At 45.3% G+C, this 12,455-nt stretch overlaps 1 protein-coding gene across 9 annotated transcripts in view; it reads left to right on the forward strand.

Annotated features, from left to right (window-relative positions):
• EPS8 (EGFR pathway substrate 8, signaling adaptor) overlaps window positions 1-12,455 on the forward strand; it is a 219,117-nt gene that overhangs the window by 167,832 nt on the left and 38,830 nt on the right. For all 9 annotated transcript variants that reach the window (XM_084809230.1, XM_084809224.1, XM_084809227.1 and 6 more), the window contains 4 exons: window positions 6,329-6,455; window positions 8,903-8,991; window positions 10,954-11,028; window positions 11,891-12,039. In XM_084809230.1, coding sequence (XP_084665356.1) covers window positions 6,329-6,455; window positions 8,903-8,991; window positions 10,954-11,028; window positions 11,891-12,039 — 440 coding nt within the window. The remainder of the gene's footprint in view (window positions 1-6,328; window positions 6,456-8,902; window positions 8,992-10,953; window positions 11,029-11,890; window positions 12,040-12,455) is intronic.

Genomic DNA, 12,455 nt, shown 5'->3' on the forward strand with positions numbered 1-12,455 from the left:
AGAGCCCACCACCTCCCTAGGTCATTGGTTCCATTGTCGTATTGCTCTAACAGTCAGGAGGTTTTTCTTGATGTTCAGCCGGAATCTGGCTTCCTGTAACTTGGGCCCATTATTCCATGTCCTGCACTCTGGGATGACTGAGAAGAGATCCTGGCCTTCCTCTCTGTGACAACCTTTCAAGTACTTGAAGAGCGCTATCATATCTCCCTTCAGTCTTCTCTTCTCAAGGCTAAACATGCCCAGTTCTTTCAGTCTCTCTTCATAGGGCTTTGTTTCCAGTCCCCTGCTCATCTTTCTTGCCCTCCTCTGAACCCTCTCCAGTTTGTCTGCATCCTTCTTAAAATGTGGTGCCCGGAACCGGACATAGTACTCCAGACGAGGCCTAACCAGTGCTGAGTAGAGGGGAACTAGTACTTCCTGGGATTTGGAAGCTTTGCTTCTATTAATGCAGCCCCAAATAGCATTGGCCTTTTTTGCAGCCACATCACATTGTTGGCTCATCTTCAGGTTGTGATCTACAACAATTCCAAGATCCTTCTCGCTTGTAGTGTTGTTGAGCCACGTATCCCCCATCTTGTAACTGTGCATTTGGTTTCTTTTTCCTAGGTGCAGAACTGGGCATTTATCCCTATTAAGTTTCATTCTGCTGTTTTCTGACCAGCGCTCCAGCCTATCCAGATCACTTTGAATTTTGTTTCTGTCTTCCAAAGTATTAGCTATCCTGCCCAATTTTGTGTCATCTGCAAATTTTATCAGCTTTCCCTGCACCTCCTCCTCCTCCAAGTCATTAATAAAAATGTTGAAGAGCAGTGGGCCCAGGACTGAGTCCTGCGGTACCCTGCTCGTTACCTCTCCCCAGTTTGAGGAGATCCCATTGATAAGCACTCTTTGAGTCTGCTTCTGTAGCCAACTGTGGACCTACATGACCGTTGTTTCATCTAGCCCACTTTGAGCTAGTTTGCTCATCAGGATATCATGGGGAACTTTGTCGAAAGCTTTGCTGAAGTCGAGGTATATTATGTCTACAGCATTCCTACAGTCCACAAGGGAGGTGACCTGATCAAATAATGAGATCATATTCATGTGGCAGGATTTGTTCTTGACAAATCTATGTTGGCTTCGAGTAATCACTGCATTGTTTTCAAGGTGCTTACAGATGGATTGCTTTATCATCTGCTCCAGAATTTTCCCAGGGATTGATGTCAGACTGACTGGTCTGTAGTTCCCAGGTTCCTCCTTTTTACCCTTTTTGAAGATAGGAACAACATTAGCCCTCCTCCAGGCATCTGGCACTTCACCCATCCTCCATGATTTCTCAAAGAGAATAGACAGTGGTTCTGAGAGTTCTTCTGCCAGTTCCTTTATTACTCTAGGATGCAGTTCATCTGGCCCTGGAGATTTGAATTCATTCAAAGCAATTAGGTGTTCCTTGACCATATGCCTATCAATCTCAAGCTGCAATCCTGCTCCTTCAGCCTGCACTTTGCCTTTGCCAGGGGGCTCATAGACCCTCTTTTGGGAGAAGAATGAGCCAAAGTAGGAATTGAGCACCTCTGCCTTTTCTTTGTCATCTGTTATCATTTTGCCATCCTTATTTATTAGCTGAACCACCATTTCTTTCCTCTGTCTTTTACTATGCACGTAGCTGAAGAAAGCCTTTTTGTTGTTTTTAGCATCCCTCGCTAACCTCAGCTCGTTCTCACCTTTAGCCTTCCTGATGCCATCCCTGCAATTCTGTGCTACCTGCCTGTACTCTTCCTTTGTAGCTTGGCCTTCTTTCCACTTCCTGTATGTGTCCTTTTTTGTTTTCAAGTCATCTCTAAGCTTTCTGTGAAGCCACATTGGCTTCTTCTCTTGTCTTCCACCTTTTCTTCTTGTTGGAATTGTTTGTAATTGTGCCTTGAAACTTTCCTTTTTGAGTCCAAGATGAGCTCCCACTCATCTTGGACTCCTTTTCCCATGGGACCTTACTTGATCATTGTTCTGAGTTTATTAAAATTGACTTTCCTAAAATCCAGGGTACGCGTTTGACTACACTTGATTACACTCGGCTTTTGCTTCCCTTAGAACCAAGAACTCAAGTATAACATGATCGCTTTCCCCCAGAGTTCCAGTAACTGCTACTTTATCCACTAAGTCATCCCTGTTGGTTAGGATCAAGTCAAGGATAGCCAATCCTCTAGTTCCTTCCTCTACTTTCTGTAGGAGGAAGTTATCTGCCACACAAGTCAGGAATTTCCTGGAGGGGCCATGTTTTGCAGAATTTGTCTCCCAACAAATATCAGGGAAACTGAAGTCCCCCATTGCTACATCATCATGCTTCCTTGAAACATTGGCTATTTGCTTTTCAAAAGTTTCATCCTCATCTTCTCCTTGATTGGGTGGCCGGTAGTAGTAGCATCAGATGCTCTCGATGGGGCTACCAAGCTCATCCTCCTGTATTTCTGTGCAGAGATATGTATTTTTCACATACAGTGCAACCCCACCTCCCTTTCTGCTCCTCCTGTTCTTTTTGAACAAGTTGTATCCTTCAATTGCTGTATTCCAGTCATGAGAGTCATCCCACCAAGTCTCAGTTACACCTATCAAGTCATAATTTCCTTCCTGTATTAAGAGTTCAAGTTCATTCTGTTTGTTTCCCATACTCTGGGCATTAATATATAGACATGGAAGACCATGTGTTTCATGGTCTGGCTTTCTTCCTACATGTTTCTGAAAACTATTATTGGGTGCTATTAGAGCTGTTCTCTCCGTTGCAGTGTATGAGCCTTCATCCATTGTTACCCTCAACTTTACATTTCCCTTCCCTGAAGGATTCAGTTTAAAGCCCTCCTGATGAAGTTCTTCATGCTCTGGCCAAACATATTCTTCCCAGCCTTGGTGAGGTGGAACCAATCCCTTGCCAACAGTCCATCTTCCAGGAAGTATAGCCCGTGCTCCCAGAATCCAAATCTCTCGCGCCGGCACCACCTTTGTAGCCAGTCATTCACCCAGAGTATTTTTCTTTCCCTTTCTTTCCCGCTTCTAACTACTGGAAGGATGGATGAGAAAACTATCTGGGCCCCAAAGTTCTTGAGTTTCCTTCCCAAAGCTTCAAAGTCTGACGTGATTTCTTCATAGCTCCGCTTGGCGGTATCACTTGTTCCCACGTGGATGAGAAGAAAGGGATACCTGCCAGTGGGCTTTATGAGTGCAGGCAACCTTTCAGTCACGTCTCTAATCCATCCTCCAGGAGACAACGTACCTGGTGAGTCCACGGGTCTTTGCGACATACTTGGGTCTCGATCCCACGCAGCAAGGAGTCTCCCACTACTACTAGTCTTTTCTTGTTGTTGCTGTACGCCTTGGTTTCATCGCCTCTGCTTGACTGACCTTCAGCCTCTTGCTCACTCTCATGCAGGTTCCCCTGTAATTCTTCCTCTGCAGGCTGTCCTCCAGTCACATCCTCAAGTACCTGGAATTGGTTCCACAGCTCCACTGCTTTCACTGGTGCAGAGTGGCGTCTAGTTCTTCTTCTGTTACCTTTTTCCAAGGGTAAAATGCAGTAGAGGATACTCTCTACTGCATTTTTCCTCACCTCAGCATTTCCCACTTTTGCCTCATCTTGCTGTTGCTCTTCAAGCTTCTGGTCTTCACTTTGCTGCTGTAGTTCCACCATTCTGTCCAAGAACTCTTTGTGTTCTCTTATTCCCCAGAGGGTTAACAGTCACCACTCCAGTCCTCTTACTTTTTCTTCCAGCAGCATGATCAGCTCGCACTTGTTGCACGTGTAGGCCAGAAAACAAACATGGCACACACCTTGCAGGTCACCACCACTGGAGAGTCTTGTCTTTCCATAGTCTCTTTTCCCTTTTTGTGTCTAGCTTTCTGATTGTTCTAGAGTAGCCTGTGCCTGGTCCTCTACTCACCCTTTGACTTTGTCTACTTTGTCTCCTCTGCAACTCCCCTGGCCAACTCCTGTTTGCTCCCCCTGTTCGCTCGCTCTGGTCACTCGCTCTCTGGGATCTTGCTTGCTTCTGTAGTCCCTGGACCAGCTGGACCAGCTTCCTCTGCTCTGCTCAGCTGGGAGGCGGGAAACAGACTAGTGTTATTACTTTATTAGTAGTAGTATTCATATTTTATTAGTATTATTCTATTATGTAGTTCCTCCAGGGAGCTTAGGGTGGAATGCGTGGTTCTCTCATCTCCAACCCCCATTTTATCTTCCCAAGAACCCTGCAAAGTAGATGACAGGCACTAGTCACCGAAGCTGGGCTTCATGGCTGAGCAAGGTATGGTACCAGGGTCTCCCTGGTCTAGTCTGACTCTCTGACTTAGGGTGTCAAGTCTCTTTCACTCCAAGGGCCGAATACTACAGAAGCTCTCAAGGGCCACATTCCAGTGATGGCTTCAGCTGCAGGGGAGAGGGGTGGAGCAAAGACAAAAGGGGTGGGACCAAACAGCAGTGCCAATAGGGACCAGAAAAAAACAGCTGTAAGGCTGGAAACCGAAGTAAAAAAAGAAATAGCTGCACCCATTGAATTCCCAACGCGCTTTGACATTTGGTCTTTATCAAGGGAAAAACCCTTAGAGATTGTTCTGGAGGATTTTTGGAGGAAATCCTCCAAAAGAATCTCTAAGGGTTTTTCCCTTGATAAAGATCAAGTGTGGGACCAAACATACCACCATATTTTAGCTTAAAGTAGCAATCCTATGGGGATGGGCAGCCGCCTCCAAACTTGGAGGCGACCGCCTATCCAGTGCAGGGAGGGTGAAGCACGAGGGGATCTTTGCCTCTGCACCCCGACTGCCCTGCATTTGCAGCTAGACGGGTGATTTCAGCCATCTAGCCGCAGCACTTTGGAGCGGGGGGTGGTGGCCAGACGATGTATCGGAAGCATCGTACTGGCCCTTCTGAGGTCTCCTCCCCGCCCCTGGGAATGGCCCCTTTCCTCCCGCTATTACGAACACAGAGCCTGGGACAATCCGTGCCGTCTACAAGGGGGGAGGGGAGGCGGTTTACTCCGAGATCGGAGTGCTGGCTCTGAAGTTGGATCCCAAAAACTGAATAAGCTTACAGGCATCCAGCCGGTGCGTAGCGGCCATAGGATAGTGCCCTAAAGTTCTTATTGCGAGTAACTAAGCCTTAGGAGAGGCCAGGGATGGGTGAACATGCAATGTTGAAGTTCGCTCAGGTTCTCCGAATTCTTCCCCAAAGCTGATTTTGCCTTGTTTGCATTCCCAAATGCAAGCAGGGTTTTTCCCCCCTTCAATCAGGAAAAATGTGCATCTTTAAAAGTGCACATTTTTCTGCAGTTGAAAAAATACACTTTCCTCCATAGGCTAAAACTTGAAAAGGGCATGGTGGGGGGTTGCGCATGAGTGCAAGTCAGCAAATATTCACGTGTGCATATGTGAATATGCACGCTTTTGAATGTGAACACAAAAATGACATTCCTGGTTCGCATTTGAGGTTGGGAACGGGACACGTACTCATGATTTGCAAAGAGGAACGAAATGCTCATGCATCTCTAGGGGAGGCATTTCAACTTTTTAGAATGAGGAGTAAACTACACAAAAGCCAGGAAACCACCAAACAATTGCTTTGGTGACAAGGAGAGGGGCCAGGGGTAAGGAGGCATCTGGGGATTTGGTACCCAACCAGGCCAGATTTGGCCCGCGGGCTTGAGGTTCTGCACCCCTGCTCTAACTACTATACTACACTGCCTCATGGTCAGAGAGGGAGAGTTTATAGCGCAGACTTGAAAGTGAGGTCTGTATTCAGGTCCTGCATGAAGCCCAACTCTGGTGAAAACAAACAGAATGCCAATTAAGTGCATGCTTCAGAACTTTCTTTTCCTGCATCATGGAGCTTTCACCTACACTCCTCCGCCTCTTGCACTGAGTGCTAGAAATACTTTGTCCAAGTGGTTAAAATACCTTATTTCTCGCCAGAATGCAAAGACCCCAACTGTCAACCATTAATAGTTTTAGGATGTTGTAATAGCCAGCCATTTGAAGAATAGGTTGGCGGGGGGGGGGGTAGCTTTCCATCCCATCCCAGAATAGAATAATCTTGCAACAAGATGTTTGTGTGTGTGGGAGAACATGCAGAAAGAATTGGGCTTTGGCCCAGGGACTCAAATCCCACCGAGCAAGAGCTTTTAATGATGATGGCTTTGGAAAACAGAGGAAAATATAGGGTTGGGTTATATGGAAATGCATGTGTTGCTTCCTGTGGATGAATGTTCTCCTCCTCCCCTGCACGGTTTTTAATTCTGCTTAGTGACTAACTGTGCTGCAGCTTGGGTGAAACCCCTGATATTTTGGAACTTCTTTTTTTCCTTAGCAAATTCTAAACCACATTTTAGATGACATTGAATATTTTGTCACCAAACTTCAAAAAGCAGCGGAAGCGTTTGCAGAACTTTCAAAGAGGAAGAAAACAAAGAAGAATAAAAAGAAAGGCCCCGGGGGTAAGGGGTTCCTTTCACTCAAATAGTTTTCCAACAGATTCTCGTGTACCCTAAGTATTCGGGTTGCTCCATTCACTTTTAAGTGCCAATCTGAATTTAGGTTGGGGGCAATCAGCTGCAATCCAGCAGGCTTTCTTGTTCAGTCATTATTTGTTTGCTAGATTTTAATCCTGTCCTCCTCCTTGTAAGATGCTCAGAGGAGTTTTTTAGGGGAGAGCTAGATGTTACATGTGGCTGCCATTGAAAATGGCAGCACTGGGTCCCCTCCTCTTCCTCCTCTCCTTTGAAAAGTTTAGCAATGCAAAGCACATAATGTGACTAGGGCAGCAATATTTATTCAGTTATTGGTTAGATTAATTGATTGAAAAGCCTTGTTAATCAACTGTTGCCCTGATTCATTGGGTACCACTTAAAAAAAGAAGTTAATTACTTTTTAAAAATAAAGTGCAGATTGCAGACACCATCTTCTGCTCCATATATATAGCCAACACTCTGAAAACAAAAATCATGTTTTCTGTCTGCAAAACTATTAATAACATGGACATTTATGCAGAGTTAATCGATTAAACAATTAACCAATTAAAACTTGCTAAATTGGTCACCTAAGAATTTCTTTAATTGGATGACAGCCCTAAATATGACATTTCACTGCAACTTACTCCGTTGCATTCATTACCCATCATTTCCAGGGGAAAGTAAATTTGCAGGGTCGTTACTTTGTCTCATTGGGCATTTCTGAGGGAGAGGAGCAGACCAGGATGCAGGGCTGCTGTTTTTTGCTAGCAGCACTCCATCGGCGTTTATGTCCAGTTCTGGCCATAACTGTGCAACAACCCTGTGACAGAGAGTAGGATGGGAGATGCAGTGATTTACGAATGCTAGCGATGTCTGTTATGGAGAGATCCAGCCGTCTTGGGTCTCGACGGATTTCCCATGAGCCCCTGGCTTGGCTTGCTTTAGCGAGCCAAGCCGCGGGCTCCCTGCCAGAATGCACTGTGCACAAATGGATTTTCCTCTCCCTCCTGGGTCCTGCTGCAGCACCCTCTCATCCTCCAGCACCTGCAGCTACACCACCGTGCAAAGGCAGAAAATCCGACAGCTAGCCCAACCTGGTGCAGGACGAGTTGGCCAGCTGGCGGATGTTGAACTGGAGTGTGGGGGGATCGAGCCAGTGAAAGCCTGCTGAGCTCCACCCCCGCAAACAGATTCCTCCGACATCCCTAACCCACGCGCACCTAGGGATCTTCATAGCCAAGAGTGGGCTTGAACCTCGCCTTCCCACATCGAAACCCTGCATTTTAACCACTGTGCCACATTGGTTTGATTCCATGCATGTGCCTCATTTTGTGTGCACAGAGCTCCGTATGTGTTGATTAGCACCCCAGGGCATTGAAAGAGGCAGCTTTTTAATTAGGCTCCCTCTTATTAGTGACCGCGTGGCAAACCTTTGACCACAACAGAGCTTTTTTTCCAAATGCGTGATGTCTGTTCCCCAGTAAGCAGGTGAAACGACTTTTCAGATGCGGAAGTGGTAGACAAACCTGCCAGATGACTACAGTGTAGATGGAAGTCGGCCAGTTAATGCCTCCCATTGTATCTTAATGGCTTCATTGATAGGCAGGAGTCTGTTCAGACAATTACCATATGCTGCAGGGCTGGAGCCAGGTTTGAAGGCACCCTGGGCAAGAGCTACCCTGGTAGGCCCTCTGCAAACTTACCAGGAAGTGGGCCGCGGTGGGCAGCCTGTCACTCTGAGGAGAAACACCAGGCAAAGGAGCTAAAGCCCATTCCCCAGGTACTTCTGTTCTGGTGAGCCCTCTCAGGCCAGCATTTTGACTTCTTTTTGTTAACTGCCTGGAGAACAGTTGGTCAATGGGCAATATGGAAAAGCTGTGAGTAAATAAATAAAACATTCCAGCTGCCGATGGCAAGGAATAAACAGCACTCAAGGGAACTGAAGTCTCCTCTGTTTATGACTTGACAAGATATGACGTGGGATCTCAACTGATGGAAATGTTTCTGAGGAACATTTTGGAGTTCAGTTTGGGAATATGCCACAGGAAACGCTGAAGATGAGTGTGGGAAACAGGAAGACATGTAAGCCTGGTCCACACTTGCAGACGAATACTGTTCTGTCAGGAACAAATTGCACCACCTCAAGTAGGGGATAATTTTTCTTAATGATCCCCTACATTAAAAGCTCCCTGCAGATAGAAAACCAGCACATCAGGCAAAGGCCCGACCTAGGACCTCTTTCCCTGGTGTGCTACTTCTTCCTGTACATTGGGAGGCATTCCAAAGTGGTGTCGAAAGTTGTACTCTACATTCAACCACCTCATTCTGTTTCATGTGTCGATCCTAGCCACTCCACTCGCCTACTTTGCCACTGATGCGAATGACTCCAAGAAATTCTGCTAAGTGATTTTGTTTTGTTCCTTGATCACCAGAGGGTGTCTTAACGCTCCGGGCAAAACCTCCACCTCCAGATGAATTTGTTGACTGTTTGCAAAAATTTAAACATGGCTTCAACCTTCTGGTAAGTAACTATAAGCAAAATACTCATAGGAGGCCATTCTCCTGCATTTTTTGTCAAAACTCTGTACGTAGTCTGATTTATTTCTTTTACCTGCTGCTGCAAACTGCCACTGAATTACCCTTTGGAATGTTTCACCTGCCTTTTTCCAGATATTGTCTACTCCCTCAGGACTGCACCTCTGTGCCCAGTTTGTTTAACTGAATACAGGATATCATCGATGTTTCTCCAAACTGCTTCTCAAGTGTTTATTTAAGAATGATATTGGAGAAATGAACCTGAGGAAACAATCAGCTACTGAGTTGATAGCTCCTTGAGGATTTCTTTTATAGCTATACTAGGGCAGCATTCATCTCTATCACCAAAGCCACAGTGACTTTCAGGACGATGCTGTTTCAGCTGGATTTTTTTTCAAGTTTGACCTGACTAGCACAATTCAGACAATCCTACAAACCAGGATGAGGAACATGCTTACACACTCTCTTTTCCCCTCCCCTTCCCTTTTCCACTCTTGTGTGCCAATTCCCTCTCCCATCTTTGGGATGCTCTGATCACAGTGTTCTGTTACATCTGAATCAGACAAACTGTGATTAGTACTAACATCCTAACCATGGTTTGAAACTATGGCATAACAATGGATTTGCAAAGCCTAAGGCATGTTATCAATCATCCAAACTATGGTTTGGTACAGTGGTAGGGAATCAAATTGGTCCCAGGGTCCCACAAATTATGCAGTCGAGTTTCCCGCATTTGGAGAAATCGCAGGGGTCATCCTCCTGGGACCAATCCAGGGGACTGGATGATGTCAGGAGGTGTCCCTCTCGCCCCTGGAAGCCTCACCCCCTCCCTGAAGCCCCACCCCCTGACATCATCTGGCTCCATTATCCAGGCAGAGAGAGACATGGAGCAATCATCCCATCCTTCTCTCTACATGGAAAAAGGTACTTTGCATCCAGCTTTGCTCCTCCGTTGCCTTCCCCTATCATGGAAGGTGAAGGGGACTCAGCCAGCACTTCCTGGAGCAGATTGTGTTCTCAGCTGGCTCCGCTCCCTCTTCCCTTTGCCCATTCAGAGAAGAGGAGTGGGGAGTGAAGCTCTCTCTCTCGGGACTTAGCTGTCTCCTCGAGGCTGCTGTTGGCTTTGCCCATCTCTCACCTTCCCCAATCAGGGAAGGTGAGGGAAGATCAAAGCAGACAGAGGAGTGCTCCTTGAGGCTGCTGTGCAGTTGCTCTTGCCTCCTCTCCCATCTAATAGGAGGCAGAACTTCAGGGAGTGGGAGTGTCCTTATCTGAGTTCCCATGGTCCAGATCGGGCAGCCCTAGTAGGTCTGATTTATCTTATGGACTGGAGGTTCTTGATCCTAGGTTTGGAGAAATTGTTTAGATCAAGACATCGTTCCTGGTGGTTCCACATGTACCCATGGCCATGTTTTAGAGTCCACCAGGAAAAGAGCCTTCAGTGTGGTAGCCCCCTTCCTGTGGAATTCCCTGCCTTTAGAGATCAGGCAGGCTCCAACGGTGTGTTCCTTTCAGTGCCTCCTGAAGACATGGTTATTTCAAGAGACCTTCCTTGAGTGACCAGCTGTGGGTTATTAAATTCGGCCTTATTTGAATTTGTCTTTTTAAAATGTTTTAACTGTTTTAAACTGGTGTTTTATTCTTTTATCTTGCTGTTCACCGCTCCAAAATCTTATGATGTGGAGCGGTATATAAATATTGTAAGTAAAAATAAATAAAATTAATAAATTGTGTATTACTATGGATAAATAAGAAACTGTCTGACTGACAGGGTCATGGATTCAGCAGAGACTTTCCTACCACCTGACAGTGTTTTAATTAGTAATCAAGTATTGAGTTTGAGACCTTTTAAATGCAAGCTATATGTTACATTTCCTTACTTTGGGCTCTCCCGTTAACCACCCTAAAAAGCATTATTTCCTTCCCTCTTTTATTTTTCCTTCTGCAGGCTAAATTAAGGTTACACATCCAGAATCCTAGTGCACCAGAACTGATTCATTTTCTGTTTACTCCCTTAAATATGGTAAGACCATTTTTTCATTTAAAATATGACATAACTTGGAGTAGCTCAATTTATCCCGCTGAGCGCTTCGAAGTCTAATCAAGTAGAAAATCAACAGTGATGATAAGGAGAGGGAGTGCTCCATAAAAATGAAATGCCTCGCCTCCACTGAAATGCTTTGTGTTATTGCAAAGAGCATGCCCATTCAATTCCAAATGCTTAGTTTGGCCAAGGCTACTAAAATGAAAATGGGTCCTGATAACCCAAACTCAAAATGCAAATGCACAGTGTAAGCGGCAGAGCACGCAGACCTGTCAAACTCATTGATTTTTCCCCTTAATATGCATGAAAGCCAAAGCTGGGAAAGGACCAAGGCTTCATTTACATTCATTTTAAAGAAGAAAGCAGCTGTTTTTCTCCCCAGTGTGTGTTTTTCAACTGTACCCAAATACAAGATGTATGCAGCATCTTGTCCTGTTAGGGATTGTACAGTCTTGCATGCATGGAGGAAAGAGAAGCCATGGCCAAGAATCTGGAGCCTTAAGAAACATAGGGTGCTACCTTATACCCAGTGGAGGCTGGTGGCTCTGATGTCAGTGGGGCGGTGAATCTGCTCCGGGTTTCAGTCAGAACTCTAAAGGAGCTATAACTTGGAGAAGATTCATCACCACACTGACATCTAAGCCACCAGCCTCCACTAATCTTCCTTGACAATTGTCTGCTAAATAACAGGCTACATCTTCACTTTTTCCTTACTAACATCCATTATCAGTTTGTTTGTATATGTATGTATGTGTGTGTGTGTATGTATGTATGTGTGTGTGTGTGTATATATATATATATATATATATAACATTTATTCATTTATTTATGTGTATTGTAGGTGGTACAAGCAACAGGAGGCCCAGAGCTTGCTGGCACAGTCCTCAGCCCCCTCCTAACGAAAGATACAATAGAATTCTTGCGTTATGCTGTCACAACTGAGGAAGGGCAGCTATGGATGTCTCTAGGTGACACATGGACCAAAGCCAGGTGAAATGTTATTTTGCTTGTTTTTATGAATTTGAACTCTATACATTTGAATTGTGTTAAGTTTCAGTGGCATGTTTTCATACTGTTGTTTTTCCCAATTTTCCCCCCATGCTTGTGTGAACAAAAGGGAATTGTTTTATTTTTTCTAGCTTTTAATTAAATCATTATTGCCCCATTTTCCTTGTTCGTTTGCATGATCCAAGGATTAAGAAGCCCTTTGATAACTAAGGGCTCTGTCAAGAGCCCCTCAGTATGAAGAGGCTCCTTATTCTTTACCATTACTGATTAAGCGACCATATAAATCTCCTGGCTATTTTGCAAAGTCTGGCAGAGGTTGATAGGTTTTAAAATTCAGTACAGGTCGGGGTGGCCTACCTATGTCACAGACAAGTGATCATGGAGGCATGGTTCTGAGT

The sequence above is a fragment of the Heloderma suspectum genome, chromosome 7 (genome assembly GCF_057233095.1).
Source record: "Heloderma suspectum isolate Gila_16-S chromosome 7, 16-S_ref, whole genome shotgun sequence".
NCBI lineage: Eukaryota > Metazoa > Chordata > Lepidosauria > Squamata > Helodermatidae > Heloderma > Heloderma suspectum.